This window comes from Ursus arctos, unplaced genomic scaffold, assembly GCF_023065955.2.
Source record: "Ursus arctos isolate Adak ecotype North America unplaced genomic scaffold, UrsArc2.0 scaffold_23, whole genome shotgun sequence".
NCBI lineage: Eukaryota > Metazoa > Chordata > Mammalia > Carnivora > Ursidae > Ursus > Ursus arctos.
The window spans coordinates 7475109-7494625 of record NW_026622908.1 but is presented as its reverse complement, the minus strand read 5'-3'; the positions used below and the strand labels follow the sequence as shown (position 1 = coordinate 7494625).

Genomic DNA, 19517 nt, shown 5'->3' with positions numbered 1-19517 from the left:
CCAGAATGATACCAGTGTGAGGCTATGGTTCTCTGACCCTAGAGAGAACATGTGAAAGGGCCCAAGACCATGAAAGAGTAATAACTTAAACAGAGCTAGTTTCTTGGGGGCTTATCACCCCCATCAGAAACTGGGTTTCTGTAAAAAAAAAAAAAAAAAAAGTAAAAAAACCAACCTTTTATTTCACCTTTTTTTTTTTTTAAAATACTTTAGACAACAGTGTAATGAATTCCATGAATGATTCCATCACATACTTTCAATAGTTATTACCCTAGGGCTAATCTTGTTTTATCCATATTAGCTAGGATGGGCCTAGGTATAAAAATCTTGTTTTATTTTTTTAGGATTCGCTATTCTTAAATTTTTCTTCAGTTCTGAATATTTTATTTTGACTTCCTTTCCAATTAACTACTTCTTTCTTCAACTGTTTAACTCATCCATTTAGTTTTTAATTTTGGTTGTTGTATTTATTTTTTTAAAGATTTTATTTATTCGACAGAGATAGAGACAGCCAGCGAGAGAGGGAACACAAGCAGGGGGAGTGGGAGAGGAAGAAGCAGGCTCCCAGTGGAGGAGCCCGATGTGGGGCTCGATCCCAGAACGCTGGGATCACGCCCTGAGCCGAAGGCAGACGCTTAACCGCTGTGCCACCCAGGCACCCCTGGTTGTTGTATTTTTATTTTCTAGAGCAACTATTTGGTTATTTTTGTTTGCATCATGATCCAGGAAAGACACAAGACTGCCACGATCAATGGGGAAAGAGGTTTTTCAACAAATGGTGCTGGGACAGTTAGCTAACTACATGCAAAAGAAGGAAGTGTAGGACTATGAACAGCATATACAAAGATTCAGAATACATCAGAGACCTAAATTAGCTAAAATTATCAAACTCTTAGAAGAAAACATAGGTGTACATCTTTGTAACCTTGGATTAGACCAGAGTTTTGTAAGGATGACACAAGAAGCCCAACCAACAAAAGAAAAATAGATAAATGGGCTCATCAAAATTAAAAACTTCTGTGCATCAAAGGACACTAGAAGGTAAAAAGACAGTTCTCAAATGAGAAAGAATACTTGCAAATCATGTATCTGATAAGGCGCTTGTATCCAGAGTATTTAAAGAACTCTAAAACTCAACAACAGAAAGCTACCCTAATTTAAAAATGGGCAAAGAACTTCAGACATTTCCCCAAAATGGCCAACAATCACATGAAAAAATGCTCAACTTTATTAGTCAATGGGGAAATACAAATCAAAAATACTGTGAGGGACACCTGGGTGGCTCAGTTGGTTAAGCATCTGCCTTTGGCTCAGGTCATGATCCCAGGGCCCTGGGACCGAGTCCCATATCAGGCTCTGCTCAGCTTGGAGCCTGCTTCTCTCTCTGCCCCTCCCCCTGCTCGTGTGCATGCTCGTTCTCTCTCTCTGACAAATAAAATCTTAAAAAAAAAAAGAAAAACTACATGAGATACCAATTCATACCCACTAGGATAGCTAGAATTAAAAAAAATTGTGGAGAAACTGGAGCCCTCATTTCTGGTGGGAAAGAAGTGGTGCAGCTGATCTACACAACATTTGGCAGTTGTCAGAAAAGTTAAACAGTTACCCTATGACGTGGCAATTCATAATGTAATTGTATATAATTTCCAAGAGAATTGAAAACATGTACTCAAATACTTGTACACGAATGTTCATAGCATTATTAATGATGGCCAAATAGTAAAAGTAGGCTAAATGTCCATCAGCTGAGGAATGGGTAAGTAAACTGTGGTATATCCTTGCGGTGGAATACTATTTGGCCATAAAAAGTAATGAAGCACTGGGGCACCTGGTTGGCTCAGTCACTGGAGCATGTGACTCTGGATCTCAGGGTCCTGAGTCCAAGCCCCACATTGGACATGGAGCCTACTTTAAAAAAAAAAAAGGAAAAGTAATGGAGCACTGACAGATGCTACAACATGGGTGAACCTTAAAAACATTGATAATGAAGAAACCACATACAAAAGGCCACATACTGTATGATTCCATTTATATGAAATGTCCAGAACAGGCAAATCCATAGACACAAAGCGGATTAGTGGTTGCCAGGGCCTGTTGGGGGAGGAGAGACTGGAGAGTTAATTGCTTAAAGAGTACAAGTCTTCTTTCAGGGTGATGAAAATTCCTGGAATTAGTGGTGATTGTACTGTGAAAATACTAAAAGGCACTGAATTGTACACTTTTAAATGGTTAAAATAGCAAATTGTATGGTATGTGAATTTTAACTCAAAAAAGATATCTAAAAGTTCAATCCTGGGGGGTCTGGGTTGCTCAGTTGGTTGAACTTCTGGCTCTTGATTTTGGCTCAGGGCCGTGGGATCGAGCCCTGTGTCGGGTCCCGGGCTCAGCAGCAAGGAGTCTGCTTGAGATTCTCTCTCCCTCTCCCTCTGCACCCCCCTTGCTGGAGCACATGCGCACTCTCTCTCATAATAAAATCTTTTTTTAAAACAGTTCAATCCCTAAGGGTGCCTGGATGGCTCAGTTGGTTGTGTCTGACATCAGCTCAGGTCGTGATCCCTGGGTCCAAGCCCACCTTGGGCTCCAAACCATTTGATCACTGAATCTCTATTTTTATTAATTGTGTTAACAGTAACCTTTTTAGATAGAATTCCTGTCTTATAAAAAAATCAGGTTTTGATTCACAAAAGGTTCAAAATATGCCACACATAAAGGCAATACGACATGCCGTAAGAGAAGGTAAACACCATTTGATTAACATTCAGCACACACGTATTTTACCTTTGATATTACTAAATATACAAACAGCCAGATAAGGTGAATTAAAAACTAGGGGAACGGGACACCTGGGTTGGTTAAATGTCTGCCTTCGGCTCAGGTCATGATCCTAAGGTCCTGGGATCAAGTCCTGCCCGGGGCTCCTTGCTCAGCGGGGAGCCTGCTTCTGCTTTTGCCTGCCACTCCCCCTGCTTGTGCACTCTCTCTGATTAAAAAAACAACTAGTGGAAGGCTTAAACATGACTAAAACAAAAAAAAGCCACCTGAAATAATAGTTATAATTCCTATTCCATGAATATTTAAGTCAACATTCCTTATTAGAAATATTATATGGTCTTTTTACCAACTGATTCTAATGATCTTTTTTTTAAACCAGAGTGACAATCTCAAAAAACAATCTAGTGTTACTGTTGGTTATATCATAATCCCTCAGTCAATTCCACCGTAAGACATAACTGTGGGGGCACCTGGGTGGCTTGGTCGTTAAGCGTCTGCCTTCGGCTCAGGGCGTGATCCCAGAGTCCTGGGATGGAGCCCCACATCAGGCTCCTTCTCTGAGAGCCTGCTTCTTCCTCTCCCACTCCCCTGCTTGTGTTCCGTCTCTCACTGGCTGTCTCTCTCTCTGTCAAATAAAATCTAAAACAAACAAACAAACAAACATAACTGTGATGACAGGTCAGGGGGCTCAAAGCAAATCATTCCAGCAATGCCTGACCCAAATTACATACAGATGTATTGTGATCTGGTCTAGTTTGCCAATCTTATTCTTCTATCTTCTGCCTCCTGAAAAAAGTTAGTAGTCTAGACATCTTCAAATGGGGAAAAAATTAGCCAGTGTCATTCAAATAATTATTGAGTGCCTAACTTCCTGCCTGCCAGGCACTGTTTTGATTGCTGGAGGCAATGAAAAAGCAATGAACAGTCTATTCTCAGAGTTGGGTGTTGTGTTGTGTTGTGTTGGAGGCAGACAACCAAAAAAGCAGCTATAAAGGAAAATGTCAGAGATTTGTGCACTATGAAGATAGCAGGATGTTATGTTGGAAGGGAAGACGACTTTAGGTGGTCTTCCTCAGGGGAGGCTTCTTTTGAGATGACCTAAGGTCAGGATCTGAAAGGCAGACCTGAGAAAATCTTGGGGGAGAGCAGTTCAGGTAGTAGCAACTGAGAGTAAAGGAACACCCCTGTTACCTCAGAGGGTCAGAAAGGGGTCTAAGTGTGGCTGGCATATTTAGAACCAAGGGGTGTGGCAAGATCAAGGGTTTGGATTTTATTCTAAATGCGCTGAGAACACAGGAGGCAGGGATTTACTCAGAAGAGTAGATTATCCGATTTATGTTTTTATTTTATTTTTTAAAGATTATTTATTTGACAGAGACAGAGCGCCTGAGCACAAGCAGGGGGAGCTGCAGAGGGAAGAAACAGACTCCCTGCTGAGCAAGGATCCCCATGTGGGATCAGGACCTGAAGGGAAGGCAGACGCTTAACCAACTGAGCCACCCAGGCGAACCTCGATTTCTGTTTTTAAAAGATCACTCTGCTAGGGGTGCCTGGGTGGCTCAGTCGGTTAAGGGTCATCTACCTTTGGCTCAGGTAGGGGGGTCCTGGGATGGAGCCTTGCCCTGGGCTCCCTGCTCAGTGGAAAGCCTGCTTCTCCCTCTCCCTCAGCAACCCCTCCACCCGCTAGTGCTCGCTCTCTCTTCCTCTCTCAAATACATACATTAAAAAAAAAATTTTTTTTTTAAAGATCACTGCTGGGTGGAAAATGTGTTGCAAGTGTTTGTGGTGGGCACATGAGTGGAAAGCACAAATAGCTGGGATACCACTGAGTTGCCCAAATGAATGATGATAGAGGCTTGGAGTAGCAGCAGGAATGGAGAAGTGCGAATGTATTCATGATATATTTTTGTGGTAAAGCTGAGATGACTCTTTTTTTTTTTTTAAGATTTTATTTATTTATTCGACAGAGATAGAGACAGCCAGCGAGAGAGGGAACACAAGCAGGGGGAGTGGGAGAGGAAGAAGCAGGCTCCTAGCGGAGGAGCCTGATGTGGGGCTCGATCCCAGAACGCCGGGATCACGCCCTGAGCCGAAGGCAGACGCTTAACCGCTGTGCCACCCAGGCGCCCCGCTGAGATGACTCCTAATGGGAACAAGACAAAAAGGACAAAACGAGATTCCAAGGTTTGTGGTTTGAGCAAATGGGTAGTGTTTAACTGAAATTAAGGGGTTTGGAGTAGGTGGATAGGTATGGGGCTTAGGAATTGGAGCCTTGTTAATTTTGAGTTATCTATTCCGTATCTGCACTAAAGACGTAAATTTGGCTAGTGGTAAGAATGCATCTTTGCTACGGGACAATAGATTACTCAATTTGAATGGAATTCCTAATGCTTTAGAAGAAAATTCCTCATCAGGCAGTGACAGGTTGAAAGATTGGTGGTGGATGTTTTAGTAATTTCTTTCTAAGTCTTACCACTTACTTTAAACATTGACGACAGCCGTTTCCTGATTTGACTTCCCCCCTTCCCAGACCCATGCGGCTTTTTAAACAAGCCCCTTCATTTGCCCATTCTTTCGACTCATTCCTATGTACCAGCACTGAGTCTTAAAGAGTTACAGTGACAGTTCCCTTTTGCCAGGAAGTTCAATACCTGTTTCTATTTCTCATCCTCCACACCTCCTCTCATCTCTACACCCAGCACCTGCCTTTGCAATCGTTTCCCTGTTGGCCAATCTCTCTCACAGGGGCACGCAACTCTATGAGGATCCGCCCAACACGCCTCCCTGCTCAGCCAAGAGCCCCACAACCCTGTGTAGGGGAAACGTGGAAGTTTACCAGGTGGAGGGGTAGGTAGTGGGTAGGGGGTCCAACCCGGCCTGGTTCAAATCTCTGGGTTCTTCTCTGTGGTCAGTAAATTCTCCACAAGACATTAAAGTAGGATAGAAATAAGAAATGGGAGGGCGCCTGGGTGGCTCAGTGGGTTGTGTCTGCTCAGGTCGTGTTCCCGGGGTCCTGGGATGGAGCCCCGGGTCCTGGGATGGAGCCCCGGATCCTGCTCCCTGCTGCGCGGGGAGTCTGCTCATCCCTCCCCCACTGTCGCTCTCCCCTGCTCCTGCGCGCGCTCTCTCTCTCAAATAAATAAATACAATCTTAAAAAAAAAAAAAAAAAAAGAAATGGTAGCGGTGGCTGGGCGGTAACTACCAGGCCTTCCACTGTAGCACTTACCGACATGGTATTTTACCAGTGAATTTATTACGGGCAGGGACAGACTTTGAAGTAGCTAGCCCAAGACAAGACCTGGCGCTGCTGAATGAATGAACCGTTGTGTATGGCTGAACTTCAGGCACCCAAATTCGCTGAGCGGCGGTGTCGCACATGAACGGCCCTTCTAGGGCAAGGACCAAATCCATCAACCCCTGCCGCAGCTGCGCCACGCTCACTCCCAGGCCGGGATTCGAACCTGCACAATGGTAGCGCAGGCAGCTCCTCCATGAAGTCGGCCGGCCGCAGTCTTAATTTCCCGCTCGGGCCACGAGCCTCCTCAAAGACCGACGCATGCTGGGATGTGTAGTCCTGTCGATTGAGGAATCTTGCAGTACCACGCTGAAGTGCATTTCGGGATATGCAGCCTGCGGACGCCGGGGCCACGCAGCGTAGCTCGCCGCCTGCACGCGAGAGGCGCTGCCGTGTGTGAGGTCACTTCCTGTGTGCTGGGTGGCTTCCTGCGGCGTTCCTATCCTCGCTCTCTTTTTCGCAGCTTGACCGCCGCCATCATGGGTCGCATGCACGCTCCCGGGTGAGCTCGGGTTTCTGAGCGGGTTGCAGGGCTGGGCCGCGGGGTGGAGTGGAATGGAGAGAGTGTGGGCAGCGAGTCGAGAGGATGATCTTCTAGGCCGTTGTGGCACTGAGCACCATCTCATCCGGAGACTGTTTCTTTCCCCAGGAAGGGCCTGTCCCAGTCTGCTCTGCCTTACCGCCGCAGCGTCCCCACCGTAAGTAGCGTGGGGGGACGCCGGAGAAGTCGGGGAGGGGGGGCTGCCATCCGTTTCTCGGGAGACTCGGTGCCGGGTCGGGGGCCATGTGTGCACGAGGAGCGCCGCTGAGGGTGGTGAGGACGGCAGTTTCGGAACCATCTCTGGTTTCTCGTCGTAAGGCCAGTTTCTTTTCCATAAACAGTGGCTGAAGTTGACGTCTGACGACGTGAAGGAGCAGATCTACAAACTGGCCAAGAAGGGCCTGACTCCCTCACAAATCGGTGGGTGTTTCTGTGTAACGTAGCCCCTTCCGCCTGCCCTCGTGTGTAATGTGCTGGAAAAGTCGCTGGGGGTAAATGTGCCGCATACGTGCTTTGAAAACTTTTTGCTCGTTTTCCTGGCTTTTCTACTGATGACCGGCGCCTGGTGTTCATTTGTTGGACTCTCAAGCTCTTATTTGGAAGAGGAGAACATTATTAAAATGCTCTCTGATGGGCTCGGTGCTGTCCAGCTGAATGGTTCTAAACATATGTAAAATATACTGACTGCATTTAGTTCTGACCGCTGTTACTTTGAAATGCGAAGTTTTCTCCATCTTACAGTTGAGGAAACTGAGGCACGGGGCAGCTATACAACTAGCTCCAGATCACTCACCTATTAAATGGAGTAGCTGGGATTGGCAACTCAGAGTACTTGTTACACTCTTACGTTGTGGTGTGAACCTCAGTTGTGTGTAACTTCGTGCAAGTCGTTTGATTCATCCAATGTTTGCCTGCTGTGTGGTTCTGGACCGTGAGAATACAGTAGGCCAGAAAAGGGCAAAATATGTGCCTTCTTGGAGCTTATATAATCTAGCAGAGGTATTATACGCTGTAGGAAATAGGTGATAGACTGTCAAGTATTCAGATGGTGCTATTTTGAGGTTTAAATAATATATGTAAAGTTTTTAGCAGAATGTCTGATACAATTTCTTAATAAATGTTGGTGGGTTTTAATTATTGAGCAAATATACATAGCAGAAATCTCATTGATTTCCAGCAGGTTCGCTCTGATGATGGTCTTCCAACATTTGCAGTTTCTTCTAGAAAGGTTTTTCTTAGCATGGGGTAAACCAGCCTGGGATGACTGAGCTTTGTGTGCATTCTCATGGTGGTTTCTGTGATATATAAGTAACCCCATTTTACAGAGGAGAACTTGGAAAATGACTTGATCATAGAGCTTTGATATCACATGCTTCAGCTGTGTGTGTGGTGAGGGAATTTGTATTACTCCTTTTTCAGGTGTGATCCTGAGAGACTCCCATGGTGTAGCGCAAGTACGTTTTGTGACAGGCAATAAAATCTTGCGAATTCTTAAGTCCAAAGGACTTGCTCCTGATCTTCCTGAGGATCTCTACCATTTGATTAAGAAAGCTGTTGCTGTTCGAAAGCATCTTGAGAGGAACAGAAAGGTAAGAGAATAGAATTGCTTGTACGAACATATTTCAGTAAAGTATAATGCATCTGATGTGAATTACGTAAAGAGGCTTAAAGCACAAACTTGTCACACTCCAGTTGCTTTGAAATAAATTGTACCAGAAGAAGCTGGGGTGGGAGAGTGGCTTTGGCTCTGCAAGATACGGTATATTCAGTTGGTTGGAAATGTTGAGGTGTTTATTTGCAGAGTTTTGTGGTTGCTTTATTTTTTTTTATTTGCAGAGTTTTGCCAATCATTCATGTTAAGATTTCTGGAAGCCTTAAATTACCTTAAGGACTTACTCTAGCTACGTGAACCCTAGTTTATGATTCTGTTACAGGCCATTGGGTAACTTCATTAGAGTGTGTGGTAGCTATACGTTCTTTTGTTAAAATAATATTTGATAATGTTGTTTTGAGTTTTTTTTTTTTTAATTCCATCAATTTTTACTTTTAGGATAAGGATGCTAAATTCCGACTGATTCTGATCGAGAGCCGTATTCATCGGTTGGCTCGATATTACAAGACCAAACGAGTCCTCCCCCCCAATTGGAAATAGTAAGTATTAATCTTTTTTAAGAACAGACGTTAGCCATATAGTAAATATAGTAGCAATGTAGTAAAAGGCTAGTTAGTTACACGTTTTCGGCCATGGCTACTTGGTCAGCTACTCTTTCAGCTTTGCCATTATTAGGAGGAATACAGCCATAGACAGTACATAAACAGGCATGGCTGTGTTCCGCTGAAACTTTATTTCCAGAGACAAGCTAAGGGCCATGGTTTGCAGATCCCTGGTTTAAAACATGAATAAGCCCTTTGAATCACTTCTAAATGGTGGGTAAAGTTGCAGTTCATAGCACTGATCTCCGTGTCTATGTTGTCTCCAGTTTTGCATAAATTGCTCACTACAGTAATTTCCAAACATTCACAGTTGCTACCAGCAGGGTTTTTCCTTATTTTAGCCAGTTCTCCCTTAGATGAGTGACCATCTTCATCCCTTATGCTGGACACAATGAGCTAATTCAGGAACCTGGCATTTCAGTGCATTTTATGTATCTGTGGTTTATTTTAGCTGTTTCGAAGTAGCTGTGTTAGGTGTGAGAGTCTGTGAATGAATATGGAGGACCTGTTTTAATTCAGTTCTTCCCCCTTTTTTCCTTTTCAGCGAGTCATCCACAGCCTCTGCCCTGGTCGCATAAATTTGACTATGTACTCAAGCAATAAAATCATTGTCTAACTAGAAGGATATTTTGTATTTCTTTCCCTAAAACATACGTATCATTCATTCACGTATGTTGATCTTTTTTGATGTGGAAGTGTGTTGGCACAATAAGCGTGTGATTCCGCAGGGAGCAACCAGATAGCACCCATCAACTAGTTGAGCAGTTTATAACTTCATGGGTGGTTGTTAAATGGGGAGGGAGGGTGGCAGGACTGGAAGAGACTAGGAGGTGTAGTGACTTAATTATTTTGATGTCATGACAAAGATGTTTCTAAGTATTTTTTTTTTTAAGATTTTATTTACTGAGAGCATGAGCTGGGGGAAGGGCAGGGGGAGGGGGAGCAGCAGACTCCCCGCTGAGTGCAGGGCCTCATGTGGGGCTCCATCCTGGGACCCTGAGATCATGACCGGAGCCAAAGTCAGACAACTAACTGACTGAGCGACCCAGGCGCCCCATTTCTAAGTATTCTTGCTACGTTTGCTGTTAATACTAAGGTGGACCTGTGATCAATGTCATCCAGCATATGTAGTAGTCTAGTCTAGTCTAGTCAGAAACGTGTAAGAAAGCTCTTCTGCGGGGGGGCATCTTTACTATGGACGGACCGCAGGAAGAACTGGTGTTTGATCCCAGTCTTGCTGGTAAGACTTAAAGATGAGGAAGAAGGAATTCAGATAATAGCAAGCACAGTTCCATCTGGAGCAGAGGGAACCAGAACAGGTGACTGAGCCTTGCAACTTTTGGATGGGTTAAAATAAAAGGGACTCACCTGGGTGTTTGCAGAATATTTAATTCTTCAAACAACCTTATGAGTGATGTGTGGGTATCCCTGTGTAAAAGAGGCAAGTTGGCACAATGAGTTGTTGAAGATTGTAAGACAGTAAACTAATAAGCTTTTTACTTAAGCTTTATTCTAAGCAATTAGTTTGAAATCCCACTATTAGGCAAAGTCCCTTGTTTTCAAGAGACCAGTATCAGCTAGCACTGATGGCCTTTGGAGTGCTGTGCTCTGGGGGTACAAACACCAAGTGACTTGCTCCTTAGGGCACTTGCTATATTCACCTACCGGACACTGTGTGCTCTATGCTGTGTATACAAGCTGATTCAGCCCCCGCTTCCTAATGGGTTCACAAATAATAGGAAGAAGTCTGTTTTCAGTATTTTACTCAATTCTTTTTTTTTTTCTTCATAATTCCTACCTTTTTTTTTTTTTTTAAGATTTTATTTATTTGACAGAGACACAGCAAGAGTAGGAACACAAGCAGGGGGAGTGGGAGAGGGAGAAGCAGGCTTCCTGCCGAGCAGAGAGCCTGATGCGGGGCTCAATCCCAGGACCCTGGGACCGTGACCTGAGCCGAAGGCAGACACTTAACGACTGAGCCACCCAGGCGCCCGTTTTACTCAATTCTTAACCTCGTGTTAGATTTCTTAATCCCTTGTGTTTGCGTTCATGTCTTAAAAGTGGCTAACCATCATTAACCAGGAATTAAACTGACTAATAAGACAAACGTCTCCAAGAGTGATGAACAAATAAAACAAGGTAACTCAACACGGTCCTTTGCAATCCCTAGGTAGCTGTGCAAATGTTGGATATTGGTGCTTCTGGACCAAAAACTAGTCAATAGTTGGTGGGGCGTTTGATGTTTCAAAGCATATCTAGGTTTCTTTTTAATTAAGTATTTGCGGGGCGCCTGGGTGATTCAGTCGGTTAAGTGTCCCATCTTGACCTTAGCGCAGGTCTTGATCTCGGGGTCAGGAGGTCAAGCCCCGTGCTGGGCTCTGCATTGGGCTCCACACTAGGCATGGAGCCTACTTAAAAAAGCATTTTGTGTATTTGTGTCTTGCCATCAAGCCAACAGAAGTACTGCAAATATCAAATATGACTACGTGTGGGAGGTTTTTAATGCTTTAAAAAATTAGTATACTCGATAGTAAATAATAAAATGTAAAAACACCTGCAGTCCTTTTAAGGAGTGGATAGAGGGGGTCAAAGTTGGTTTTCGGCAACAGCCCTGCCACTGAAAGGCTGTGGGGGTAAAATCTCAAGAATCTAAATTACTGTAAGGACTACAGGAGGTACTTAATACGTGGTGGTAGTTAAATCATTCAGAGAGACGTAGCAGTTTATTCGGTGAACACTCCCCCAGAGAGCTGCCTGTTCGGATAGTCACAAAGGCATTTGTGGTACGTGGGCATCATTCCATCGTCATTTTGTACTGCTTTTGTCCTGGTTTTGGAATTCCATAGGTGTCACCTACTGTAATTTGCCTTGTAGTTGTCTCAAGGTAAAACTCAGGAATGGGAACTTTGGCATGGATCTTTTATATACATTTTGTGTATTTTGCAAAACTGCATTTCAAGATTCTACTGATAAAGTTCTCAAGTGCATGAGAATGTCATTTCTTCACATCCTTTCAGAATTGGTTTTGAAAGAGAATGAGAATGATACTGTTTTTGTTTTATTCTGTTGTACTTATTTGGTTAACAAATATCTTACGGTTCCTTCTTGTGAGCTGCCTATGCATGTTATTCCACTTTGTGTCTTTTGGAACATGGTAATTCTTAACACTTTATCGTGTGCTACAAATATTTTCCCCAATTTTCTGTCTTTTCATCTTGTTTAGAAGTTTAAGAATTTTATTGATACTGTCCCTGATGATTTTTCTTATGATCTGTTTTTAAAAAATGGATCAGTCTAATTAAATCGTTTTTTTCCTGCTTCCCCTTCTGTTTAATAGGGTCTTCATCTGTCTTTCAGACTTAGACATTTATTCTTCCTTTTTAAACAAAAGTTTCCGTGTGTTTTTTCTTCATAACATCTTTTCTGACACAGTTGGAATCAGCATATGCATACTGTTTGTCCAAATCTACCCATGTGTGAGCAGCTAGGGTTTGAAGGTTTCCTTCAACAACTGTTCTCTTCATTTAAAAATCATCTTTTTGGGGGTGCCTGGGTGGCGCAGCGGTTAAGCGTCTGCCTTCGGCTCGGGGCGTGATCCCGGCGTTATGGGATCGAGCCCCACATCAGGCTCCTCCGCTATGAGCCTGCTTCTTCCTCTCCCACTCCCCCTGCTTGTGTTCCCTCTCTCGCTGTCTCTATCTCTGTCAAATAAATAAAATCTTTAAAAAAAAAATCATCTTTTCTTTGGGATGCTTGGCTGGCTCAGCTGAAGGAGCATGCAATTCTTGACTTTGGAGTCCTTGTGAGTTTGAGCCCCATGTTGAGCATAGAGTTTACTTTTTAAAAGCAACTTAAAAGGGGCGCCTGGGTGGCGCGCGCAGTCATTAAGCATCTGCCTTCAGCTCAGGGCGTGATCCCGGCATTCTGGGATCGAGCCCCACATCAGGCTCCTCTGCTGGGAGCCTGCTTCTTCCTCTCCCGCTCCCCCTGCTTGTGTTCTCTCTCTCGCTGGCTGTCTCTCTTTGTGTCAAATAAATAAAATCTTAAAAAAAAATAAATAAATAAAAGCAACTTAAAAATCACGTCCTTTAAGTGACAGGTGTTCGGTTTTTTTTAAGTAAACTATACATTTAAGCACTTAACCACCTTTACTACAACCGTCCTAGCCCAAGTCACTTTCTACTCCTACTACAGTGAAAGCTGCCTAACTGTTCTCTTTCCACCTGTGAGCCCCACTGAGCATTTTCTACATCCAGCATCTAGAGTGAGCTTTCAAAATGTAAGTTGTTAGGGCGCCCGGGTGGCTCAGTTCGTTAAGCGTCCAACTCTTTTTTTTTTCTTTTTTAAAGCGTCCCAACTCTTGATTTTGGCTCGGTCGTGAGATCTGAGCCCACAACGGGCTCCGTGCCGAGTTGGAGTCCACTTAAGATTCTTGCCCTCTCCCTCTTCCCCCACCCTCCACCCCCCCATTCACACGCATTTTATAAAAAATAAAATGTAAGTTGTATGATAGCTCATAGGTTCAAAAACCTCCAGTGGTTTCCCATCTCATTCAGAATAAAATTGAAAATCCTCTTGCCCTATAAAGGAGTGTCAGGCTCCTGGTGGAAAACATGTCCTACTCACATTGAGGAATTTGGAAAGAATCTACTAAAGGAACATTTTACAAAGATGTGAGTGGGGTTTAGGGAAGCCACAGGGCATAGTGTGTATGATTCCCTCAAGCTAGAAACCTTGGGGAGACACTGGGCATTCTCACCCCTAGCCTGCAGAGTGCAAGGGAACTCAGAGCTGGGGAGGGTCACCTGACGGAAGCTGTGATCCTCAGTAAGGACTCTGGCCTTCTGATTTATTGCAGGGGCTTCCCATTGGCCAAATCTCAGGAAGCCAGAGGTCAAGGGAGCCTGTTGATGTGGTCCGTGAACATCAGGTTCCCAGGCAGCAGAGAAGGGTGGTGAGTGGGTCTGGAGGGACAAGAGGAAAGTATCCAGTACAAAGGGCCCCTGTGTCCTGGCCTCCTCCGGCCACCTCTGTTCATCTAATACCCTTTCCAGTCCTGGTGGCCTGATTTCATAGATACTTCCCAGAGCCATTGCCCTTGTTAATTCCTCTGCCTAGAAGGCTCTTACCCCAGCTACCCATGTGACTTGTTCCTTCCGTAGGTGTGTTCAACTATAACATAGGCTCAATCTAAAAGAGGGCACACTCCCAGCCCTCCTTCCCCTCAATTCCTGCCGTTCTTCAGAGTACCAGTTACTACCTGGCATATTATGTTGATATTTTCAGATTATAGGATCCATTAGAGCAAAGACCTTGTTTGTTCACTGCTATATCCCTAGTATTTAGAATAATGTCTGGTACATAGTACGTTTTCAATATTAATGCACATAAATGTTAGATGAATGTACACAAGAGTAGAAAAAAGTTTTGGAGATCTTGGAAAAAGGCTTTTTCCAACCCTCATTAATGGTTGATAGAGAACTTGACTTGGAATAGAATCTAGGTGGGAAATAATTTTTCCTAAAAGTGTTTAGTGCTTATTGTTTCTAGATTAAAAAACTGCTGTTTGAGAAGTCAGGTGTCATTCTGTCTCCCACTCCTTTGTAACCTGTGTCTTGTCTTTTTTTTTTTTTGTGGACTTGCTTTTAGGATCGTCTCTTTATAGCTTAGTTTTCTCAGTTTTGCAATAATACCTTGGTTTCATTTTTTTTTCATTTTTAAAAAAGATTTTATTTATTTGACAGAGAACACAAGTAGGCAGAGCAGAGGGAGAGGGAGAAGCAGGCCTCCTGCTGAGCAAGGAACCCAATGTGGGGCTTGATCCCAGGACCCTGGGATCATGACTTGAGCTGAAGGCAGACGCTTAACCGACTGAGCCACCCAGGCACCCCCTTTTTTTTTCACTCGTTCCATGAGGTACTCAGTGAGCTATTTCTTTTTTTCTTACCTTTTTTTTTTTTTTGAAGATTTCATTTATTTATTTGAGAGAGAGAGAGAGCACGAGTGGGGTGAGGGGCAGAGGGAGATGTAGACTCCCCATTGAGCAGGGAACCTGATGGGGGGCTTGATGCTGGACTTGATCCCAGGACCCTGGGATCATGACCTGAGTGGAAGACAGACACTTAACCGACAGCCACACAAGCGCCCCCGCAGTGAGCTAGTTCGGTCTTAAAATTGTCTTGCAGTTCTGGGAGATTTTCTTGAATTATTCCTTTAATGTTTCTTTCACACTATTTTCTGTGTTCTCTTTCTGGAACGCATTATTTGCTCAGACGTTTTGGACTGATCTTTTTATTTTTTTCTTCTTTTACCAACTATTGTCCATCTCTTTTCCTACATATTTTAAATTTCCCAGAGTCAGTGGTATGTCGGTGTTACATGTATGTTGTTGCATGTGTATACACATATGTGTGTATACATATATGTTGTGGGTATACACACGTTTATGTTGTACACATGCATGTATGTTTTATGTTGGTGAAAGTTTAGCTCTTGTGGAGGAGATGACAACACTGATTTGTAGTGTTTGCCTATTTCGGTGGTGTAAGAACTCCCACTGTGGCCTACTGCGAGCTACCAGAGGGATGTCGTCGTGCGGAGTTGGGAAGAGATGCTCGGCGGTGGACCATCGTATAGGAGTCCCCAGACAGAAACAAATGTAAGTGGCTGCAAGACCATAAGTAATGGTAAAACTATAAAACGGGAAATGATGGGTTAAGTATTGATTACGTTTGTTTTGAATATAATTTATTTACCTTTGAGTTCATAATTTTATTTTTAAATAATGCCTGTGTTTAACTGGCTTGCAGAATTCCCGAAAATTTAACAGTTGGCTCAGAGCTCATTTTTGTTCCTTTAATTTTTTTTTTTTAAGACTTTATTTAGGGGCACCTGGGTGGCTTAGTCGGTTGAGCATGTGCCTTTGGCTCGGGTCATGATCCCAGGGTCCTGGGATCAAGCCCCACATTGGGCTCCCTCTTCCATGGAGCAGCTTCTCCCTCTCCCCCTGCCTGCTGCTCCCCTGCTTGTGCTCACTCTCTGTGTCAAATAAATAAATAAATAAATAAAATCTTTAAAAAAAAGATTTTATTTATTTGAGGAATGCTTGAGTGGGTCAGTGGGTTATGTGTCTGCCTTAGGCTCAGGTCGTGATCTCAGCTTCCTAGGATCGACCCTGAGTCAGGCTCTCTGCTCAGTGGGGAGCCTGCTTCTCCCCTTTTTCCTGCTCGTGCTGTCACTATCTCTGTCTCTCTCAGATAAATAAAAATCTTTAAAGACAAGATAAAATGCTTATAGTTGCACATTTAAAAAATATTTGTGAGAGAGAGCACGTGAGAGAGCACAAGCAGGCATACCCAGATGCAGTTACTCCTTTTCGCTACTAGGTGGCGTAGTGTCGTTGCTGCTGCTAACAACGACCATATAACCTGCAATGTACGTTCACATTTATTATTTCTTTGATTTTCACACCTTTCCAAAAGTTAACTCCAGATATTCTTGGAAGGAGGCTGGCATAAACTCAAAAAAATATATATTCCATTTTAAAGATGGGGAGGGATACCTAGGTGGTTCAGTGAGTTGGGCATCTGACTCTTAATCTCAGCTCAGGTCTTGATCTTAGGGTTGTGAGTTCAAGCCCCACATTGGGCTCTGCACTGGGCGTGGAGCCTACTTAAAAAAAAAAAAAAAAAGAAGATGGAGAAATTGAGGTTCAGAAAAGGTAATTCAAACCAAGACCATTAGGAGGTCTAGTGTTCCTATCACTATACCTTGATGCCTCCTGCAATCCTTTTTTTCAAGTTTTTTTAGATTTTATTTATTAGAGAGAGAGCACAAGCAGGCAGAGGGAGAGGGAGAAGCAGGCTCCCACTGAGCAGGGAGCCCGACGCAGGGCTCGATCCCAGGACCCTGAGATCATGACCCGAGCCGAAGGCAGACGCTTAGCCGACTGAGCCGCCCAGGCGCCCCTGTAATGCCTTCTTTTCTAGCATAGGTTTAGGTGCAAGGGGTTTTTGTTATAGTCTCTGTGTCTTTTTGTATGTCCAACATAAAAAGTCTCTGTGAGGTCTACCATTATAAAAGCAGTTTGTTCCCTCAGCAGATATTTACTGAACACTTCTGCGACAAAGATTCTTCTATACAGCGGTGAGCAGCAGTCGACCTGGGGTCTGCATTCATCGCTAATCCATTCCCATCGCACACTGAGTGCACAGTTTCTGCTGTGGGCACCATGCTATGCCAGATGCTGATAAGATGACCCGTGCCTGGCCCTGCACTGCCTGGTCCTGCACTCACTGCCTGGCCCTGCACTGCCTGGTCCTGCACGTGAAAAGACCTCCAGATTGGGGCACATTATCCGTGAGGCATGCAAACCTCACGAGGCCGAAATTAGCTTCAGAAGAGAGATGAAGATAAAGTGTTAAGGAAAAATCACAAAATTTGGAGGGCTTCAGGAGAGGAGATGGCAGTTAAGCTGGATCGGGAAGGACACACTGGGCAAGCAGGGAGGGGGTGCACTGCAGGCAAAGAGGCTTCGAAGCAGAGGAACAGCGTGAGCAAAGTATGGAGGTGGAAAGCGTGCAGTGTGAGGGTCCAGTGAGTTATCTGTTCGGTGAACTTAGTAGTAAAGTCTGGGAAAGGAGTTAGGTCAACTCCCAGAGGGCCCACGTCCAGGCCAAGCTGCTAGACTATTCTGGAGGAGACCTAGGGCTATCTGCTGTTAGTAAGGGCGGGAGAATAACCACCTGGCATAGCACAGTCGGGATGGCCCCTGGTCTGTGAGTGCCTCCGCCCAGTTTTCTCCATTCCCGCACCGCCTCGCGGTGGTGGCCAAGTCTCACTGCGGGCTGACCCTCATCTGGAAAAGGAGCTTGGACCAGGTAGGCATGCTGAGTTCTGGAAGAAGATGAAACTATCCAACTCCAGAAGATAGCCCTGGGGCAGGGACGATGAGTGTTTCCAGTCCTAACGGAATCACTTTTTCCTCCAGCTTACTAACAGATTCCCTTCTGGCCTCACCTCTGCCTGAAGGTTGGAAAATCAGGTGTATTGTGAGTCGTCTTCTGGGCTCCGTCCAACCTGCCCATTTCTTCATTCAGCAATGTTCTCTAAATGCTTCCAATGGCCCTGGCCCCTCTCCTCCCCTCTCTCATCTATCCATCCATCCGTCCATCCATCCAATCGCCAAATGTTTATTGAACTATGTGTCAGGTGCTGTTTTAGGGTTTGGGATATAAGAGTGAGCAAAACCAGACACGGTCCCTACCCTCATGGAGCCTGCAGGGTTTTGGAGGAGAAAGATATTCAAATAATCACCACACAAATGTAGATGCCAGCTGTAACAAGTACAGAGATTGCCTGGTGCTACAAGAGCCTACCAAGGTTGGGAGGGTGAATCTCACAGGTAGGCGGAAAAGGCTTCTTGGAGGAGGTGACCCTTGAGCTGTTCATCTGCAGGAAGGGGGAGCAAAGTGGGAAGGGGCATGGGCATTGCTGGCACAGGGATACGAAGACCTTGTGGCAGAAGGGAGCAGTGAGTGTGCGGGAGGGAGAGTGGAACTGACAGGAGGGAGGGAGGGAGGCAGGACTTTGTGGACCTTTTAAAAGATCTGCCTTTGCTTTAGGGCAATAGGGATAGAGGGCATTCATCAGGGGGGAGTGCCATGATCAGCTTTACATTTTGAAAATATTCTGTCAGCTTCTCTGTGAAGAAGGGATGTGGGCAGATAGAAGGGCCTAGTGACTTTGCAAGACCAGTAAGGAGGCCAGAGTCCAAAGGAGAGATGACTGTAAGTTTGGACTAGGTGTTAGGGTAGAGATGGAGAAGAGTAGAAAAATTAGAGAAACATCTAGAAAGTAAATTTGTTAAGACTGGGGTTCGGGTGGGCTATGGGGAGTGAGAGAGAGAGTACGAGGTATAAAAGATGACCGCCAGGCCTCTGACATGGGCAAGAGGAGGGAAGGTGGTCAGTTCCTGTAGGGAGGGGACACCGAGGAAGGGGCAGGCACGGGCAGCACATTATGAGTTCAGTGTTGGGGACGTTGGGTTTGAATTGTCTTTAGGATAACCACACAGAGATGCCAAATAATAACAGCCACTTACTGGCCGCTTACATGCGTTAGGCTGGAGGGGGAGAGTAGCAGTGCCTCCATTGTTCACAAGAACACATAGACAGGAGTAGAAACTGAAGCCACAGTCAAATGGTATTGCCCCTGGAGAGGAGTCCAGCTTCTTTCCCGCCACCCCACCTCCAGCTGGGCCCCACTCAGGCCCGCCCTGCCATGCTGGGCAGCCAATGGGGGGCCTGGGTCACCAGGTGTGGTAAATGGTGTCAAAGACGGCCACAACGAGACCTCCCGTCCCACTGGTCTTCTTGGAACCTTACTCTTCTCCAGTTCAGACATGGTGTCTAATCATTTTCCTGGTCCATCTGGCAGGCCTGTGGCTCGCTTGTAACCAACAGGATTCTGAGAAGTGACACTTCAGGACTTCCGTAGTGACGGCAGGAGAGGCCCTGTTGCCTGGGACACTCCTGTGTGGGGTCCTGAGCCGCCACGTAGGGCAGCTGGGACCCTGATGCCTCCATCTGTGTGAGCCGACGCCCTGCATAGGCGCTCTGGAAAACTGCCACAGTTATGGCCCAGGAAATAGTACTAACCTTGGGGCACGCGGGTGAACATACCTCCGTGTGACT

General features: G+C 45.0%; 1 protein-coding gene across 1 annotated transcript; it reads left to right on the top strand.

Moving 5' to 3' along the window:
• Positions 1 to 6041: 6041 nt before the first annotated feature.
• Positions 6042 to 9445, top strand: RPS13 (ribosomal protein S13). Its single transcript, XM_026487203.4, has 6 exons — positions 6042 to 6570; positions 6718 to 6766; positions 6951 to 7029; positions 8029 to 8198; positions 8660 to 8760; positions 9368 to 9445. The coding sequence occupies exons 1-6, from the start codon at positions 6548 to 6550 to the stop codon at positions 9399 to 9401; spliced, it is 456 nt and encodes a 151-aa protein (XP_026342988.1). The 5' UTR covers positions 6042 to 6547; the 3' UTR covers positions 9402 to 9445.
• The last annotated feature ends 10072 nt before the right edge of the window (positions 9446 to 19517 follow it).

Coding starts and splice junctions, on each gene's coding strand:
- RPS13 (XM_026487203.4), top strand. CDS start 6,548: ATGGGTCGCATGCACGCTCCCGG. Junction 6,767..6,950: donor ACCGCCGCAGCGTCCCCACC/GTAAGTAGCGTG, acceptor TTCCATAAACAG/TGGCTGAAGTTGACGTCTGA. Junction 7,030..8,028: donor CCTGACTCCCTCACAAATCG/GTGGGTGTTTCT, acceptor CTCCTTTTTCAG/GTGTGATCCTGAGAGACTCC.